At 39.7% G+C, this 20697-nt stretch overlaps 1 protein-coding gene across 4 annotated transcripts; it reads left to right on the forward strand.

Moving 5' to 3' along the window:
- Positions 1 to 1137: 1137 nt before the first annotated feature.
- Pcmtd2 (protein-L-isoaspartate (D-aspartate) O-methyltransferase domain containing 2) lies at positions 1138 to 18938 on the forward strand. Of its 4 annotated transcripts, none has more exons than XM_040733061.1 (7): positions 1138 to 1346; positions 6067 to 6397; positions 8124 to 8226; positions 9803 to 9974; positions 12657 to 12828; positions 13199 to 13322; positions 16381 to 16637. In XM_040733061.1, the coding sequence occupies exons 2-7, from the start codon at positions 6091 to 6093 to the stop codon at positions 16499 to 16501; spliced, it is 999 nt and encodes a 332-aa protein (XP_040588995.1). In that variant the 5' UTR covers positions 1138 to 1346; positions 6067 to 6090; the 3' UTR covers positions 16502 to 16637. The 4 variants fall into 4 exon arrangements, with proteins under 4 accessions (XP_040588995.1, XP_040588996.1, XP_012972108.1 ...); XM_040733062.1 differs by having other exon boundaries at positions 16362 to 16626; XM_013116654.3 differs by lacking the exon at positions 12657 to 12828 and having other exon boundaries at positions 16381 to 18938.
- The last annotated feature ends 1759 nt before the right edge of the window (positions 18939 to 20697 follow it).

Consider the following 20697-nt stretch of genomic DNA (forward strand, 5'->3'; position numbering starts at 1 on the left):
CTATTGTTTTTCAGTTTGTGTCTTATCTATTTATTCTCCTTAACAGTATATTTTACAGAGAAATGTTGCCAGGTTTTAAAATATTTATTTTACTTTTAAGTGTGTGTGCATGTGTGTGTGCACACCTGACTGCAGGTGACAGAAGAGATCAGATTCATCAGATCCCTGTGGAGGTCTTGTTACAAGAGGATTTGGGTGCTGGGAGCCAAACTTGGGTGAGATCTGTCTCTGTTAGCTTTACATGTGAATGTGTAATAATTCCAGCATCTTTTGTTGAAAAGGCCAGCCTTCCTCCATTGAATTGTGTTTATTCTTTTATCAAAGGTGAGTTTACTATATTTGTATGGGTCCATCCTAGGCTTTGTATTCGATACCATTAATTTATCCCCGCCCCCATATGAGACTTGATTACTGTAATTTTACTAGTAAGTCATGAAACCAGATGGTGTCTGGCCTATACTTTTGTTCTTTTCCATCGTTACTGTTATCTATTTTGAGTCTTTTGCCTTCCTACACAAACTTTAAAAAATAGTATAAGCATTTATTTTTCATTCATATCACAATCCACGGCAGGCTGAGTGACTCTCTTACAGATGCTGACTCAGAAATCCATGCTCCTTCTGTCTTGACGCTACTTTCTTCAACATGTACCCTCCAAACTGTGTAGAGGAGGTGTGCAATCACGGTAATACAGAACAAGTTTCTGCTTCTCACTCAAAACTGGAAGAACGAGACTCAAAAATCTTGACAGGTAGCCCTTAAAGGTCACTTAGACTGTGGTCTATCTTGTAGGTTTCTCTGAAGTGGCCAGGAGAACTGCTCAAGCATTGCAAAGAGCAAGTGTGCAGATGGCCATTCCCTGGACCCGGTGGTCTGGCAGCAGCAGCGCCGGCAGTCATTTGTGTTGTAACTCCTGCAGACGTGGGCACCCAATCCTGCCTTTTCTGCTGTGGGGGCGGTGTCCTTGAGTAGTCATAAACAGAGGGCCCTCCAGTTTCCGTGTGACCTAAGAACCCTGCAGACAAAAAAGACTTTTCTCCCGCCAACACACCCACTACATCCCCTCATATTACTAGGCCGGGGAGGTACTCTGAGACTATGTAGAGGCCACGGACGCAAGGACCCACTAAGATATTCAAACCACGGTGCGCAAGAAAGACAGGTTTGTGGGCAGCTCTGTTGCCCCTTTAAGAGCTCCTCCAACTGCACATGCTCAGTTCCGCTGAAGCGCGCGCAGGCGCAGGGGTAGCAGCGGATGTTTACAGCGGCCGAGGTCCGTGCGAAGCGACCGAAGCGTCCAAAGAACTGCTGTCGGAGTCTAAACCCGAGGGCCGCTAAGCGCCGAGGTAGAGCTGTTGCTGCCCTTCGGCCCTTCCCTCTGTACCCGTTCTCCACCTCTGGCTACCGGTCCTCTAGCGTCTCTTAGCATCTTTTGAGAGTTTCTAGCCCCAGCGCCTGCTCCCCCCCCATCTCCCTGCCCAGCACCCTCCACACCATATCTCCCTCCAGCACCACCCCTCTATCGTACCCCCTCCTTCCCTCCCCCCCCCCCCCCGGCTGCCTGTGGCTAACTCTGGGATGGATATGCTTGCTCTCTAGATCTACATCTTATTTCTGATTAAGTAGAAAACGTTTGCAATTAGCTCAAGGGCAAGTCGGGCATTGACAAGGTTTGAAACAAATTCCACCTTGGATGGTTATTTGAAAGGAGAGTATCCTACAGAGGAGAAAATAATGGACCTGGCTGGGAAAAGGTCTAAAATAGCTGGAGAGAATTTGCAGCGGCCTGGTTTCTTTGTTTGGTTTTTTATTAGGCCTGTGCCTCTGCCACCAGCTCAGTCATTTGGGTATCTGCCCCTCTGCTGTTGTGTGCCTGCACTGTTGGTCTCTGGGCTTGTCAGCAAAAACATGGCTAAAGTGAGCTCCATTCCGGGGTTTGGTAGGCTCTTTCTAGAAGGTGGTGTTTAGAGGCTCAGCACCGGATTGTATGTAGAGGGAATTGAAGTAGATCCACTGAGGTGGTGGGGTTTAGCCTCTTCACGTGGCCCTGGCTTTTCTCCATCCTCACTGAGACCTTGTTGGGAGAGTTGTGAGAAGAAATGTGTTTCTTTATATCTTTTTTCAATTCTGGTATTTTCAAGGCTTTTCTATGCATAAAACAGTAGGAGTTGCCCCCAGTCAGCCTATTCTACTATTGATTCAAACCACAAATGGTATGTACTTAATGTATACCCTTCAAGAGTTGTGGTTTTTTCAAGGTAAGAATCCTCAGTTACTACCATCATTCTGTTTGGCAGGGTGATGGTTTAGGACCCATTTCCCCAGCAAGTTATCCCCTTAAGAAGTGACATCTAGCCGGGTGGTGATGGTGTACACGTTTAATACTAGCAGGCAGGTGGATCTCTGTGAGTTTGAGGCCAGCCTGGTCTACAGAGCAAGTTCCAGGATAGCCAAGGCTACACTGAGAAACGCTGTCTTGAAAAACATTTAAAACAAACAAACAAGAAAAGAAAAGAAAAAAGAAGTGACATCCAGACTTGACTGTGGGCCTGCTTGTGTGTGTTTCTAAATTCAGCATAGATCAGAAACAGAACCCCTTCAGCCCAGCTTCACTTGTCCATTTTGAGTCCTGTGCTAAAGCTGCTCAATATTTTCCTGTGCCCTCTTGTTCTGTTGGCCTGTGTTAATCACTTCTGAGTAGGAAGTGTAATGAGCATTACAGCAAGTAGTAAAGTATGTAGTGAAGGAAGGACAGCCTCCTGAAAATAGAATGTATTGCATTCTCTTGCAACAATGCTATTTGTTTGGTGAGGGTGTTTCAAAGTGTGTTACAGGAGGGTTTTTTTTGTTTTGTTTTGTTTTGTTTTGTTTTTTGTTGACATGGTGACTGATCATGTCCAGGTCAGCAGCAAGCATTGAGGCTTCTGTGAAAGGCAACTTTAGATTGTCAGGCAAAGCTAATATTAAGTATCAGGCTCTATCATTGTTTACCTCCTCCCCAACAATAGCAACAGATAGGGCTACCTTGGTGTTCTGTTGTAGTCTAGAGAATTATCTGATCTATAATAGCTCCACACAGCTTTCTGTCTTAAATGAGTGAATTTAATAAGCAAAAGTAAAAGAGCTAGTGAGTAGTGATAGAAGTAGCAGATAGATAGCAAAACATAATCAGATTTAGTACTCACATCCAAGAGAGATGACTGGAGTAGCCTTGAGGGAACAAACAAAAGATAACAGCAGGAATTATCTGGGAAAATCCCATTTGAGGCAGGCATTTTGAATTTCTGATTGAGAACGCAGGTGAGGCTTCCCAGTTTTTTGTTTGTTTGTTTTGTTTTGTTTTTTAAAAAGAATAGCAAGAAGCAGATAACATCAAGTTGGGTACTTACAATCATCTAGTAGAAATTGACTGGAGAAGTTGAGGCATTCCCAATCTAACTTTCTCTCCATGGGTGAATTTCAATGCCTGAATTTCTGACTTCCTGTTCCTGCTGAGGTATTTTTATACCATCTGATAATGGAAATGGTTAACCTTTTAGTCATTCTCAAGGACACAGTATTTCACTCCTGGGCTGTTTTGCTCTTCCTTTCCCCAATCATAGAATTAGGTGCCCACCCATCCCCAGGAGAAGGTGTTTTGGAGAACATTTGTAGGCCACTGGAAACAAATATGCTAGAGTCAGTACAAGAGAGTCCTTGCTTTCATCATCCACTTTCAACAAGCTTAAACAGCACAGGGCAGTTTACCAATATAGTGCACATTATACTGGTTATGAAAATATTAACAAGAAATTAACAGATAATGTTGTTCTCTTGTGAGTCTTTGATGTGCCAAAACAAAAGTCTTTGGCTAGACAGTGCTGGGTTTCCCCACAGCTCCTCTTACTGTGACTGTGAGCAGTTCAGTAACTAAGCTTGCCCCACGTTTAGATATTTAATGTAGTTCTGACTGGTGGGTGGTAACTGTTAGAAAGATGGTTGCTGTTTTTACTGAAATTCTGTTTTTTTTTTAAATATGGAATAAGCTTTCACATGAGGGAAAGTTCAGTAAGACAGATATCTAGTACTAAATGAAATATATCTAACATGGTTTGTGGTACCTGCTGGAGACTTAAATAGTTGAACTGTGGTGGAGTGACAGAATATATTAAGGATGAAGATGATGGCTTTCTTGATACAGTAGGATATGGTTTCTTAAAGGTCCTTTCCTAAATTGGCCTGCAAGCATGTAAATACATTACTCTGTTTTCACCTGGTGTTCCATATTTTAAGATGACTCTGATGAAGAGTGTAGCAGTAGAACTAAGTGGCTTATCCAAGATTAAGTCCAACCTTATTAGCACTAAGTACTAGTTACTCCTTTGGACAAGGGCTCTGAATCTACTTTAAAAGTAGATGAAATTTTAATAATTGAACCATGATTTGAAAAATATTTTCATTATGAAGATGGACTATTTCATCATAAAATAGAAACAAATGTATATCAAGACATAGTTTTTCACCTGTTGTAAGATGCCAGAGTGGTAGTTTTTCATTCTTAGGCTGAGTTCTGTAGCAGTGCTGTTACTAGTTGTGCACATGGGTGTGTACAGGGACTGTCTCCAGTGTTTGAGAGAGAAGACTGTGAGGGGAGAGGGACCACAACGGTTTTATTGTTAATGTTCAACACAGAATCTTTTTTCTTTTATTCCTTTTTTAAGACAGGGTTTCTCTGTGTAACCCTGACTGTCCTGGAACTCACTCTGTAGACCAGGCTGGCCCGGAACTCACAGAGATCCACCCGTCTCTTCTTCTTGAGTGGTGTGATTAAAGGCGTGTGCCACCACCATTCCGCCTGAGACAGGTTCTTATATAGTCCATGCTGGCCTAGAACTCACTGAAGGTGACCTTGAACTCCTGAACAGGAGGCTGTTCTGATTCAGAAAGTCTACAAATCTTCCTGTGGTTCCATAGTTATCAGCAGTTGATACCAGCATCACCATCTTGTAAGAAATAAAGCCATTAGTTTGGAAAACTCACCTGAGGTCAGTATAAAACTTGGGAGGACATTTTTCTTTTTCTAGGAAGAAAAAGACCTACAGGGTAAAAAATATTCTCTGTGCACTGATTAGGGCATATTGTAAGTTAGTAATTGGACCTAAAAGGGATGTTTTCTTCCCCAAGGTACTGTGGGTAAAGGTAAGAGTGTACTTCTTAGAGAGCAAGGGGGAAGCTCTGTGGAAGTAAAACACAAAGTGCTGGCAGTGACCACTTCTATTGCTAAACTTTAGCCTTGAAACTGATTTTATGTTTGTTACAATAAGTTGTTTTTCACAATGTGTTCTATTTGGGAGGAAAGTTTTGTGGATATTTTTACCTAAAGTTTAAACATCAGAGTAACCAAATCAGTAGGTTGGATGAATTGCTTGTTTGTGGGTGAGTTTGTGTGTATGTTGAGATGTAGTGGTCTAGTTATCATTGGGATGCCATTAAATTTGAATTTCAGGATGGCTTAGTGGGTAAAGGTACCTGAAATCCAGCCTAAAGATCTGAGTTCAATCCCTAGAATCCCTAGGGATCACTCCTTCAAATGTCCTCTGACCTCCACTTGTGTTTTGTGGAACATATCGGCCAGTATACATACACTCCAAATAATAAATTAAAAAAATTAATAATTGAATCAGTTAAAAATCAAATGACTTACCATTTGTTGTTGGCTTAAATTTCTAGTGGAACTAGGATATCTTTTTTTATAATTAAAAATATGGGGTGTGTGGGCTCACACATGCCAATGTGTGGATGAGATCAGAGGATATCCATTGGTGTTGGTTTCTTTCCTCTCATCTTTATGTATGTTCTGTGGGATGAACTTTGTGTGGCAAGTTCTTTACCCACTGAATCATTCTTTTGGTCCTGTCGTCCCCACTCCCAATACCAGCATCTTTGGAGGGTGAAGTAGTTATTGACAAAAAGATACTCCTGTCTTTATTACATTCAGAATTCAGAATTTGGAATAGCATGTGTTTAAAGCTTTTATTATTTTGCTCTTGCCTTTAATGTAAATAGTTATTAAAATTTTAATTGTAGTCTTGCTTGATTGTAATCTTGAACATGGGCGGTGCTGTGAGTGCTGGTGAGGACAACGATGAGCTCATTGATAATTTGAAGGAAGCCCAGTACATCCGGACGGACTTAGTAGAGCAGGCTTTCCGAGCTATCGATCGAGCAGATTATTATCTTGAAGAATTTAAAGAAAATGCTTATAAAGACTTGGCCTGGAAGCATGGAAACATTCATCTCTCAGCTCCCTGCATCTACTCAGAGGTGATGGAGGCTCTGGATCTTCAGCCTGGGCTCTCATTTCTCAACTTGGGCAGTGGTACTGGCTACCTCAGCTCCATGGTGGGCCTCATTCTAGGTGAGTCCCCTCCACCTTAGTACAGTGTGGTGTCAGTTTAGATAGTAAATGTAGTAGAATGTAGTAGGTTGTTTGTATCCCCTTGTGGAGACCATGGATCTCCTGTCAGTTGCCTGAAACTTAACTACTAGATGGTAGATGACTGGATGACATCCACTTATAGGCCCTGAGCTGTAAGTGGGGGGGGGGGGTTCCTTTTCTTTGTCTCTTCTTCCTGTACTGCTGCATTCTTCTGCCAATGATGGAAAACAGCAAAGGTGTATAAATCTTGAGTTTAAGTAATTTCTTAATTTAACCCAATCATTTTTTGCTCTTTTTTTCCACTAAGTCATTAAAATCCTTCCAATAGTTGAAGCTCTTTTTAACAGTTTCTGTTTTGTTGTTTGCTACTGAGACTAGTAAGTTTATGTGTTTTTAAGGAATTTTCAGAGATTTCTTAGGTTATCATATTTGAAGTCATTTAGGCTATTTTCTGTACAAGTTGTAAGAATGTATATGTAAATATGACCATTTCTGATATTATTATCAGGATTATCAGCCAAAGAGCTATTGAATTCCTGACTTGTGTAAATTCTATATTGGGGAAAAGACTTTTCAAATGTTATTTTTCTTCTCAATTGAAATTACTTTTAATCTTAATTTGTTTTTGATTGAAATGTGCCTTGCATGCTTTAAGAAAAGGACTTAGGCCCAGCTTACTTATTCCTGTGACCTGCTTGATTTTACCTGAAAAATTCTACCTTGGCTAAGTTAGTGGTTTTTGCTGGGAGAAAATAGATAAAGCCACCTAGATTAGACATGCTAAGGAAAAGAACATGAGGATCTGAGATGTCTCAGTGGGTAAATGTACAAGCATGAACACATGTTAAAAAAAAAAAAAACAGGTGCAGCAGTGTGTTCCTATAATCTCAGCACTGCAATACAGTGATAGGATTCTAGGGGCTTGTTTGGCCAGAGTGGGACTCTGTCTCAAACAGTAACTCAGGGAGTGGAAGATACCTGATGTTGATCTTTGCTGTGGATGGACACACACACACACACACACACACACACACACACGCACGCACGCACGCACACACCCATGCATGCACCCACGCACGTGCACGTGCCTCAGTGCTTATGAAAAAAGTAATTAATCCTGGAGACACTGTGGCACTAGATACTGCCAGTAGTGGTAATGAAAGTGCTGTGAAGCCGGGCGGTGGTGGCGCACGCCCTTAATCCCAGCACTCGGGAGGCAGAGGCAGGAGGATCTCTGTGAGTTCGAGGCCGGGCTTGGTCCGACAGCCTCCAAAACAATACAGAGAAACCCTGTCTCGTAAAACCAAAAAAAAAAAAAAAAAAAAAAAGAGAGAGAGAGAGAAAGTGCTGTGAAATAGATAAAGCCCAATACAAGTTTTATTTGTAAATATAAGTTTGTTCTTAAATTTGTTGGCAAAACTACTACTCTTGCTTTTTTTTTCCAATTTGCAAATTATTCTTTTAATGTTTGAGAAGCCCAGGCATCAAAACAAATACTGTGTTAAAGAATGGAAACTATACCATACATTGAAAGACTCCTTTGAGTGATTTAGAGCCACAGATGTGCTGAGACCTTAAAACCTCATGAGTTTCTGTAATTATACATTACGTAATTATCTGTGTTGTAATTAGTAAAGTACAGAAAACAAACGAGCAATGGTTCTTTTCCTCATTCTAAGAGCTTTGCTGTTTTCAATCCTTTCAGGTCCTTTTGGTGTGAACCATGGGGTGGAGCTTCATTCAGATGTAACTGAGTATGCGAAGCAGAAGCTGGATGTCTTCATCAGAACAAGCGACAGTTTTGACAAGTATGGTCAGATGCTACCCATTTGTTCAAACAAAGGGTGTTAATTATAGATAGAAAAAGCCTGTTTAATATACACATGCCAGTATGGTTGGATGATTCCAGGTAATATGTGTGCCTACCCTAGTTACTGGATTAGTTTAATAGTCTCTGGTCTTAAGGAATTTATTTTATTTTTTGGTGTTTTGAGACAAGGAATCCTCACATAGCCTTGGAATTCACTATATAGATCAGGCTGGCCATGAATTTACAGAAGCCTACCTGCCTCTGTCTCCTGAGTCCTGGGACTAAAGGCATGTATCACCACATCTGAGCAAGTTTTTGTTTTGTTTTTGTTTTGTGTGTGTGTGTGTGTGTGTGTGTGTGTGTGTGTGTGTGTGTGTGTGTGTGTGTGTGTGTTTGAGACATGGTTTCTCTGTTTAACAGCTCTGACTTTCCTGGAACTCAGACCAGGCTGGCATTGAGTTTACAGAGATCCTCCTGCCTCTGCCTCTCAAGTGCTGGGATTAAAGGTGTGGGCCACCATCTCCAAGCCAACTTTGTGTTTTATAACTTATGATACTTTGCATTAATTTTTCATTACTATAGTAAGAGAAGAAAACAAAACTTTTTATTTTATTCACTTTTCATGTTCCAGTATTATAGGGGAAACAGGACTGTGCCATTAGCCATGTGTCACTACCGTGCTGCTAACCACACCCACTTCAGGCATGACTAGAGACAGGGCGGCAGAACTACGTCACTAGCCAGGCCCACTTTTGGGCATGGCTAGGGGCATGTACGGAGGAAGGAATAAAAGAAGGAACAACCTAATTGTTTCTACTATAAAATGGTTATGTGTATTTTTGAACAGTTTATGTAAGTAGCTCTTGACATTTAAAATATGCCACTAAAGTTCTTAAAGAATGGAAATTTCAGAGAATAAAAAGTGTTTTTTTTTGCTGGTAGTGGTGTACAGAGGCAGGCAGATCTTTGTGAGTTTGAGCAGCTTAGACTACATGTCAATTTCTAGGCTAGATAGTAGAGACAGACTGTCCAAAAAGAGGTGCTTTTTAAAACCTCTTGCTGGGGCTGGCAAGATGACTCAGAGTAGGTTAAGGCACTTGCTGCCCAGAGTGATGATCTGAGTTTGATTTCTGAGAACCACCTGGAGAAAAGAGAACTGACTTCTACAAGTTGTCCTCTGAAGTCCTCATGCTGCTGTGTGTTATGAGTACACACACACACACACACACACACACACACACACACACACACACACACACTGAATAAATAAATCAAATTCTAATAAAATCTCCAGTCACTTTTCAAGCAACTGAATGTGGTGCTGCATATTGTAAAAATAGTGAAAAATGATGGCTAGTGTTGCTTTATATTTGGATCATGTTGGAACATTTACTTTCATTCTATTTTGTTTATAATTTCTAAGGTTTTATTTATGTAGTAATAAAACTTCTGGTTCCTGGATCCAGAAAGTGTTACCTTGTTCTATGATTTTGTAATTACAATATAACCTATGGTAAGCATAAATTTTTTAATGCAATGACACATGTAGTTACAGAAAACTTTTTTCCTTGCAGATTTGACTTCTGTGAACCTTCCTTTGTAACTGGCAATTGCCTGGAGATTGCTCCAGATTGTTGTCAGTATGATCGTGTGTATTGTGGAGCTGGAGTGCAGAAAGAACATGAAGAGTACATGAAGAACCTTCTCAAAGTTGGAGGGATCCTTGTCATGCCCTTGGAAGAAAAGGTCAGGTTCTCTACACAGCTGATGTTGTGTGCACTCTCCTTCAAAGTCGGTTTATGTGTACTACTTTTTGCAGCTTCTGCTGTTTTATTAAGAGGACAGGTGTGGATATGCCTAGGTCTTCCATACCCTAGGTGTTAAGTGTGAACCTTCCCTTACCTCCTTTCCCTCTTATATTTGTTCTTCTTTTGTTGTTGTTGTCTTGTATACTTGTTCAGTACTTTGATGGAAAGTGTTTTACACATTTCCCCCTTCTCACATGTGTGTGTGTGTGTGTGTGTGTATGTGTGTGTGTGTGTGTAGACTGGCTTGTAACTTACAGTGATTTACTTAAAAGAGTTCATGAATGTAATTTTAAGTCATTTAATTTTGAATCTACATCATTTCGGTGTTTAGAAGTTGCATTTGGAGCCAGGCGGTGGTGGCGCACGCCTTTAATCCCAGCACTCAGGAGGCAGAGGCAGGCGGATCTCTGAGTTCGAGGCCAGGCTGGACCGACAGCCTCCAGAACAATACAGAGAAACCCTGTCTTGTAAAACCAAAAAAAAAAAAAAAAAAAAAAAAAGAAGAAGAAGAAGAAGTTGCATTTGGTTGATAACTCTCTTAGATGTGTTTATGTATGGGTGTTCACATGTATGTGGGTGCACATATCTGCCAGTGTGCATGAATGCATGTGTATGTGGAGGCCAGAGAATTGACATGTGGTGTCTTCTTTGATTGCTTCCCACCTTATGTATTGAGGCAAGATTTCTCACTTGAACCCAGAGCTTACCAATTTGGCTACTCTAGCTAGCCAGCTTTCTCTAGGGATCCCCTGTCTTAGAGAATTGTTCCCCAACCTTTTTAGTGTTGGAATTACAGGTGAGCCACACCATCTGCCTAATATTTACTTGAGTGCTGGGGATTGCAACTCTGGTTCTCCTGTTTGCATGGCAAGCACTTTGCCAAAATAAGTCCTACTTATTTTGTAATCTATTGGTTTTCTTTTTCATATTCCTCTTGCAACTAATTTGTTCAGGGAAGTAGGTTATTGGTCTCATAGTGTTTTTCTACACCCTGGATTTTGCAGTCCACAGATACATGTTCTGTCCTTTGTGTTTTCTACCTCTTGGTAATTAGATCTAGAGGCTTGGTAGAGTTTACCTTTGTCATATTTTGATGGAGGAGAACACAAGAATATAAGCCATGTATTAAAAATAGACATTTGCCCTCAGTATACAAAGGGTTTATTCTAAGATCACTGTCTTCCACTCATGATGACAAAATGTAGAGATGCCTCAGATCCTTTAGGGAATAATTATAAGCAGAAAATCTGTACATGTTCAGTAGTACACAATTTACTTTCTGAATACTTTTGGTAGATAGTTGCTCGGATGTAAAAATCCTTGGAACTAGGGGACATATGCTACTTAAGTATGTAGGCACAAGCAGCTTCTCTGTTGACTCATCCTTGTAGAATGATAATAACCTGATCCATTGTTTCATTAAGAACTATAGAATAATACATTTAAATTCCTTCATTTTTTTTTCCTGTATTTAGGTGCTGGTTAACTTTGATAAAGAGAAAACTGCTTATTACTGATTTGGTCCCCCTGAAGTATACATTATGTAAACATACAGGATAAATTTTGGTTATTAATGTTTGCTTATTAATTTTCTTAGTAATTTGGCTTTTTGTCAAAGGGAGGTGACTAATAAGGCTTTGTTTTTTAGTATCACTAATTTTGATTGAGATCATTTTAGCTCTAGATTAACTTGAAGAGAATAGGCATCCTCATACTACTTTCATCTAGTCATCTAAATTATGAAATATAGGTTTATGGTTTTACTTATGGTCTTACATATCACTTATATATTATCTTTAAATGCTTGATGTTTAGTCTAGCTAGAAACTGTCCTTTTAAAAGAACAATTTTCTGGGTGGCTGGGTAGTGATGGTGAATGCTGTTTATCAGGTGGAACTCTGAGTTCGAGGCCAGCCTGGTCTATAGAGCAACTTCTAGGACAGCTAGGGCAGCACAGACAAACTCTGTATTAAAAACCAAACAGAACAAAAGAAAAAATTTCTGGGTGATGAAGAGATGGCTCAGCAGTTAGGAACATACTGTTCTTACAGAGGAACTGAGTTCAGGCAACTCACGAAGGTTTGTAACTCCAGCTTTAGGGGTTCTGCTGGTCTCTACTGGACTCTTGAGAGCACTGGCACTTGTGCACAGACATTTACACAGATACACACACACATATTAGTCTTCAAGTTTTCTGAAAAAATATTTTTTTCTGTTATCTCTGAATATGATTAATCTTTAGCTATTTTCCTAGTAATTATGCTGTTTAATCCTTTTAGAGAATCTTAGTTTTGGATGATTTTCTGGGTTAGATGTTTTTAGAAAAGATAAGCATATAATCTTATCAGTTCTATGACTTATTAGGCCATTTACAGACTGTCCTACTCACATTGAACACACAGAGGCTTTGTTGTTAAATTGGATTCTTTGGTACTAATCCTACAATATAAAGTGCTTTGATGATTTACATTGCTGTGCGTATCCCACTGCACCACTGAAGTGCTGTTGGTGAGAGTAAGGACAATTGCTTAGGTATTCAGAATGACACAATTATGTTGAAAGTCATAACATGGTGGTAGTATCTGGTATTTGGGCCTCTCCTGCTCCCTTACTATTACAGGTGCAGATGTCTTATACCTCAGATGCCATTGTAGCTATAATCCTGAAAGCAGCACACAGAACTTGGGGTTCTTTATGGTTGAAATATTGGGGCTATTGTGCGTCTTTGGTTATTTTTACTGAGGACAGGCCCTCCCCAACCACTGTTTTGAAGAATCCTAGGAAGTTGTTTGGTAAGAATTTTTCTTCCTCATCTCATTATTTCCTCTTGTAGTCCTTTAACTGGCTTATCATTCGTATTATTGTGTAGATGCAAGTTTCTGTCTTACCCCGTCCTGCTTTCTGAATCCTCAGGCAAGCTTTAATAAATCATAAATAATATATCACAACATTCTTGTAAACAGAAGGTAGGTTAAAGAGCTTGAGTATGTTCATGCTAAGCATTTGCATAAGAATACTCCTATTAATTGTAAGTCATATCATATTAGATTATATAGACAGGCTATTCCATATTTATATTTCATATATTCAAACAATTATACTTAAATATAAGTTGTCTAGTAGCCAAATCCTTCGGATATTCTTGTTTTGTCTTTGAGATAGTTGACCAAGATAACACGCATAGGCCCTTCTGCTTGGGAAACAAAAAAGATTCTGGCTGTTTCCTTCGCCCCTCTGGTCCAACCCTGCCGTTCGGAGTCAGGACAGCCCAAACTTGTCCAGCTACGTGAGTATAAGCATCTATCTGTATTTTATCTCTATTAGAATAGAAACAAAATGTACAAGAAACCCTTTGAGAGTGTTAAGCTCCCTTATTGCAGTCCTCAAATTATACAGTATACTTTAGACATTTAAAAAGTTTCTCTATTTAGCCCATCTTAGATGATTTTAGTCTTTTAAACCTACAAAGTGTTGTTGCTGATCATGCTTTTGAAAGTAGCATATTCACAAAAGAGCTAATTTTACCATGTGGGAATCTCAGGCAGTTTGCCTTGCCCACTGGGGATGTGTAGTGGCACCTGTGCACAGTCCTCTTTTCCACACAGTACCTGTCTCATGCTGCTTTAAGCAACAAGAGTGAGGAGCCTGTTCTGCTGTGTTGCTGGGAAATTTGGCGTCACTTCACATGCTCTAAACCTTTGTTTTTATATTTGTAAGATGCAGACTCAGCATGGAGCTAATGTAGGGTGATGTTCATCCTGATGTTTTATATTTTATTTTATTTTTTTGTATCTTTTTTAAAGTATTTTTTATTTAAATTAGAAACATGCATGCTTCAAATGTCAATCCCAGCTCCCCCCTTCTTCCTCCACCAGCTCCACCCCTATCCCCCCACCCCCAGCCCAATCCCCACATCATTCCCCAGGGAGGGTGAGGCCCTCCTTGGGGGATCTCCAGAGTCTGTCATTTCATCCAGGGCAGGACCTAGGCCCTTCCCCATGTGTCCGTTTTATATTTTAATAACTCACAGAAATAGGATTTCAAAGTGATGAGGATTTAGGATTTCCAAGTGGACACTATTCATCATACTTTCTGATCACTTAAAACATTTGGGAAACGTGGGGGGGGGGGAGAAAGGGGAAGAAAGGGAGAAAATAGAATAGGAATGTGAATTATATATAATTTCTAAAACAAATACATTTTTGGTGGATTTTTTTTACAAAAAAACTTCAATTTTTGATAGTCATTTAACAAATTGTCTTACTTTGTGTGTCATGAAATTCAGTAACAATTAACAGTGAAACATACAAAGGAGTTTAGAGGGACTACAAGATGTGTAGAAGATTGATGTTATGTTGTACTTGATTTTGAGGGTGAGAAATCCTGAAGATTTAAGAGAGGAGTAGTAGAAAGGTATTAGGAGAACCAGGGGAAAATTAGAGATATACACTCCATGGTATAAGCATTGTGGGGTGTGTTGGAAAATATATGTAGTTTGGGTTTTAATTCATTGTATGGCTGTGGAGAGCTTCAGATGTTATTGAAGATGTTATGCATGCCAGTCATTTGGAGGATGAATTTGTCAGACTGGTGCTCTGAAATCTTGTTCTGTAAACAAATGTGGCCTGTGATAAGGAAGTGTACCATCTTCTGGCACAATGGCTGGGTTTGGAAGACAAGGACTCATGAGAACATTTGGAAGACTTTGAAGATCTGGTTAAAATGAGTGCTTCTGTATGAGGGCTTATCAAGTCTGGATATGTATTGCCTCCTGAGATGCTCAGTGTGAATGTTGAGTGATAAACATTCATGTGATTTGGCTAGCATTACTAAAGTGATTGGTTGGGTAGGGTATTTGCAGTTTCTATCTTCCCAAATTTTCCTAGATCACCGATTTTTATGAAACTAAGGGAATAAGTAAGAGAAACCTTATAGTATAGCCAGCCCACAGTGATACCACACAGCTTGAACGTGCACTTGCACAGCCTGGAGCATCCCCCTAAGTGCGTATATGCAGGTTGGAGGCAGAAGTCAGGCAGGAAGTTGATGGGGTTTTCCCCATCAGGCAAGAGACAAAGACTGAGGCTATACCAGCCTCAGCAGGAAAGGTTCAGGGTCACATGACCTTTCTGAGGACTAGCAGGAAACCTGAAGGTATTGTATTATCGTCTGTACTTGATTGGGACTAAATTCAACTTTGGGGAAATGGTCTGTATTACTTAGTCACAGAATAGATGTAAAGCCAAGGATCAGCAGTCATACTGAGGGAGGAGCCTTTGGGAGTGTCACAAGGCCCAAGGAAGAGAAGCCATAGAAAAGGGTTATGAACTGAATCAGCTATTCCTAGTGGCCCTCAGAGGAAGCTTGATGCTTGGGAGCCCAATGACTGGTGAGGGACTGTTTTTAGCGTTTTGGGAAAACAGCTGAATTGCAGAGGTTATGGAACTAATCTTTCTTGAATTTAGTGACAGCAGTGTATACCACAGGTCATTTGTTGTTGAGCTACATGGCAGGGTGCAGTCAAAGGACTGTAGAGACATCTTGGAGAGAGAGCACAGCCCCATGTTCTCATGGACAGAGGACAAGGTTGGTGCCTCTGAAAGAGGGAGGAGGTACTGTTTGTTGTTAGAACCTGGTCAACAGAATTGCATTATCTGCAGGGCAGAAGATATTGGTGGTTTCTAGGCAGAATTTATGATTCAGGTAGCAAATGCTGCAGATAACATGAGAGCCATCTCTTGTTTGGAGAAGGTTATGTGTACTGGAGGGAAAAAGGAATTTAGATTTTCTGTTTAATATATTTAAACCCTAATTCCTTTTACTTTGAAAAAAAATCCTTATTACCACTATGTTGTTTATTGTTAGCTTCAAGTTGTGAGTGTTTGGTTTCCAGAAGTTTTTTCTTTGGTGTGCTTTGAAAGTTTTGTTTTTCTTAAAATGGTTTTAGATTTTCACTTGTCTACTTTAACAGAAAAATATCCAATTTATAAATTACTGGGAAACTATTAAAATAGGTAAAAGGATGTTAGAAATGTAGATTACTGTTTTGTTGAGTGAATGCTATTATGTCATTGAGCAGAGTAAATCCAGTTATAAACTAGTCTTCAAGAACAAACCCTAAGGTTTCAAATTCTGCTGCTGACTGATTGGGTAGACAGTATTTCTTTCCTTTTCAGAGTTAAGAATTAGTATATGTGGATATGTCCTTTGAGAAACACATGTGGTGCAGAGTAGACCACTGGTTCCATATTTTGTTAGATTGTACCCCTTCTGTGAAGTTCTTCCAGCAAGTTAGGTCTGGGGTTGGCCCTGCCCGTGCCCACAGGCTCTGCCCCTGTCCACAGCACCACTGGCCGTGCGCAGCCTGCAGGACCTGGCCCGGCTTGCTATCCGTGGCAGCATCAAGAGGGCTATGCGCCAGGAAGCCACCAGAGGAGGTGGACTGAAGAGCACACCTATGTTTAAAAGAAGGCGACTTCGTCGCCGGCGAATGGAGACCATTGTCTTTTTGGACAAAGAGGTCTTTGCCAGTCGAATTTCCAACCCCTCTGATGACACCAGCTATGAGGATGCAGAGGAGGATCGGCGGGAAGTGGCAGAGAGGACCTTACGGGAGGCCAAACCTGAGCCACCAGTAAACTTCCTTCGCCAGAGGGTATTGCGCCTCCCGTTGCCCGACCCCCTGAAGTACTACCTGCTGTATTACAGGGAAAAGTGAGCGGTGGGAGAGTGGGACCAGGATACCCAGAGCAAACTGCTGGCCAAGTACACGTCTCCTTTCCCTGTACTGGTTCCTGACTATTCTCTAAAACTTTCATGCAATGGTGTGATTTATTTAAGCACAATCTAACAAACTTCATAGAATTATTTTCCTCAGTGGTGGGGGTGGGGTGGGGTGCACATCTTGTTGGCTCTACTGTAATTTGAACTCATTGGGAACTGCATGATGTCTGCTCCTTGTGCAGGCAAACTTATACATTGAGGCTGGAACTGAATTGTATTGGATCCTGTTGAAGCAAGGGGCACATCTGTAAAGGTGTGACATCTTTGGATGTGACATACCACCACTCAATTTGAATTTTATGTCATGATTCTATTGCTGGCACTGAGTTAATCTGACTTTTGTCGTTTTCTAGGTTGGGAAATGTTGGAAAGCCTCCCTTATTTTAATCAGTTAATCAAATCTTATGTGAAATATCAACAACTGTAATTTTTAAAAGGAAAAGAAAATGAGATGCAGGAGGAGGAATAAAATATAAAACTGCCAGATGTCTTTTTGGAATTTCCAAAGACTTCTGAGCAGTGGATCCCTACCCCCATACCTTTTGTTACTTTATAGGAACTACCATCAAGTAATCTCTTGCCGAATATTCTAAAAGGAAAACAAGTTTTTCTTACTAAAGAAAAAAATGTGTGAGTGATAAGCTAGTCACTGAATTGCAAAGACCAGAACAGGTCTCTAAGGTATTTAAATAGGAATTTTCAGAGCAGGTGGAGAGACTGCAGGGTGTTACAGACAGCCCATGCTTCTCGGCTTCAGTTTGCTATCTTTCTGTGATCATATTAGAGTACCAATTCATAGATTTTTATCTTTTGTAATTCTGGAGAAAAATTGTTAGTTTTGTAAATTTTCTTAAGAACAGATGTATGTATTTTACTAGCTCCATTGCATTAGAGCAATTTAACTCAGTGACTTGTGAAATTTATTATCTCCAGGCCGTTGGTGTTGAGAACTATCAGTTTTTTTTAAAGCAACCTTTCTGGCTGTCAGAGGGCGGGACTTGAAGTTACATTGCTGATTCCAAAAGCTGGCTCTTAAACATTTTTTTAACCCAAAGAAAAGAATAGTGTAAATTGTTAATAATAAACTCAAATTAGAGAGTTAATTTAGGATTAAGTACTGAAATTTTATGATTTATTTTCAGGTTAGCCTCACATGACTTGCAGGGAGAGGTTTGGTCTGTGATTTCTCTAGTTTAAACGGACATTTTGGATCTTTTCTTTTTTCTTTGTCTTTTTAAAATTAGTTGAATCATTTTACCACACAGTATAGTCTGCATGTATAGCTGGCAAAGCATATATTGCCCTACATTATAAATATAATGTACACTTACATTACTTTAAATATAAGCTATTTAAAGAAAGTTCATAGTTGTTTTTACCTGCCTTTTAACTCCAAGTCGGGCTTCTTTTTTTCCAGAGAGAAATGCATGCTATAATTTGACTTGCAAATATTTGTAGTTTGCAGATCTTTGTTGATGTTAACTCTGATTGTTAGGTAGACTTTTATGTTACCTGGAAAATTTTGGACATAAATTTAAATAAATTTGTGAAGTCTGTATATTAGGTGGCTTGACTGAATTTTTTTCTTGTGATTGAACATAGGCTGCATTTTTGAAAAGCCACATTTGCCTTTATGCTGGATTTTTAAAAATTACAATGCATAAGACATTTTTCCTTTATATGTTAAACTTTTCTTAGCATTTTGTATTTATGTGTTATGACTTTGTGATTTTTAAGCCATAATTCAGTTAAATATAGTTATAACATGTGAGAAATAGATTGGTCTTTGTAAAACCAAGGGGAAATTGGAATTTTCTTGTGAGTAAGCATACTTTGTTTCCAGAATTCAGTATAATGTACCACATTCTGTGTTCAGACTAGTAAATCTTAATATAGTCAGATGTCTTCAGGATCTATATTGTAAACAACACTGAAAACTGCTTATGTCTTAAGGAGTGGGTATTTTAAAACATGTGACTTCTGTTTTAATGTAAGAATCAAAGATATACATAAAAATAGATTGGCCATCAAAAATCCAAGAAATTAGAAACTGATTTTTTTTCAATGAGATGGAACACATGGGGAACTCAAATGAATCAATAAAAAAATAGTTAAGATATTTTATTCTCAGCATTGCTTTTGTGTTGAATATGGGACTCCTGATTACATTTACATCTTGTTAAAATTTCAGTCTGGCCAGTGAGATTGCAGTTTGTATATTTTTCAAATGTCACTTTTTCCGTCCCCAAAATACTCTATTGTTGGCATATCCAACATATGTAGAAGTGAGTTTATCAGATGCCACCCCAAAGGTAGAATATCGTGTGCAAGAGTATGTTATCTCAAGTTGGTCATCAAAATCTGTCACCCATCAGATTACTTTCAAAACAATACATAATCCTAAGACTCTGTGAAAGCTTGTTTTCACTTAATTGACAAGAAACAATATTAAGAACCTTTAAAATTTCCAGACTGATGGGGAAATCAAGATGACACTAACCACTCCATAATATTTATAACAATTTTAATGATTAATTTGTCTTTTTATGTGGATTCTTGTTACTTTCACTTGATTCAAAGAAAATCTTATCATCCATGTGGTGATTCTCTTAAAGCATCTTAGCAGGCTGATGTCTGTCCACTCATCCAAAGAGATTTTTTTCTCAACCCTGTTTTCACACTTCTATTTTCTGTCAAGAATCCTTGCATGAGATAATGATGGGTCTGAACTGAGTTTCTAGCATCTCAGTTCCTAGTAACATAAAGAACAGAAGTGATATCACTAGAGGGAGGGGTCCAGCTTGTTCTGGACCCTGTCCTCACTGTCAAGTTGAACCACAACTAGTATTTGATTTCCAAGCTATTACTGGGAACAAGCTAGTTATCCCACTATGAACTCACATCATGGCCTACAGTTTTCCACATGCAGAGCCCCCAAATTCATCATCCCATCAGGAATCCCTCAAAGAAGCAGTCTCGGTCTCTACAGGTAACAGTAGAGACCTTAGCCGGGCGTTGGTGGCACACGCCTTTAATCCCAGCACTCAGGAGGCAGAGGTAGGCGAATCTCTGTGAGTTTGAGGCTAGCCTGGTCTACAGAACAAGTTCCAGGATAGCCTCCAAAACAATACAGAGAAACCCTGTCTCGAAAAACAAAACAAAACAAAAAACAGTATAGACCTTAGCTGGAAGCTCCACTTGCAAATACTTGGATGTAAGTAGGAACACAAAAGGACCAGGATACTTGTGCAGATGCTAAGCACTGACCTCCAGTACCTGCAGGGTAGATCTCACCTGATGCTGCCCAGTCTATCACTATGTCTGAATCTCCACCATCCATTTAGTTCTTTATAAGTAAGGTTGGAAGCTGGATGGTGGAACTTGAAGTTGATGACAGCTCCACACTCTGTCTTTATGGAAATCCATTATGCCTATGTCAGTTTCTAATCTGTCAAAGAATCTGAGAGACACTCTTTTTGTGTCCTAGAGAATGTGACTTAGAGCTTACCATTGGGCTGTTGAGAGAACATATGCAGCTGTATCTGGTGAATCATTGTTTCCCAGCTCCAACATGCATGAAAATGGAAGGCAATCAGAGGATAATGTTAGGAGTAGGCACAGAGGCCCTACTTTAAATATGCAAATTTTAACATTTAGATTAATCTTTATTAAAATAATAAATAGTAAAAATAACAAAATAAGAGCACTGTCTACTTCTATATTTAGAGGACCTGGGTTCCATTTCCAGCATCTGCATGGTACTTCACAACTGTTTGTTACTCCATTTCCAGGATATCTGATGCCCTTGTCTGGCCTCTGTATTCAGTGTGCACAAGGTACACAGATATACATGCAGGCAAGATAAAAATAAAACCTCA

Source organism: Mesocricetus auratus, unplaced genomic scaffold (assembly GCF_017639785.1).
Source record: "Mesocricetus auratus isolate SY011 unplaced genomic scaffold, BCM_Maur_2.0 Super-Scaffold_100028, whole genome shotgun sequence".
NCBI classification, from domain to species: domain Eukaryota; kingdom Metazoa; phylum Chordata; class Mammalia; order Rodentia; family Cricetidae; genus Mesocricetus; species Mesocricetus auratus.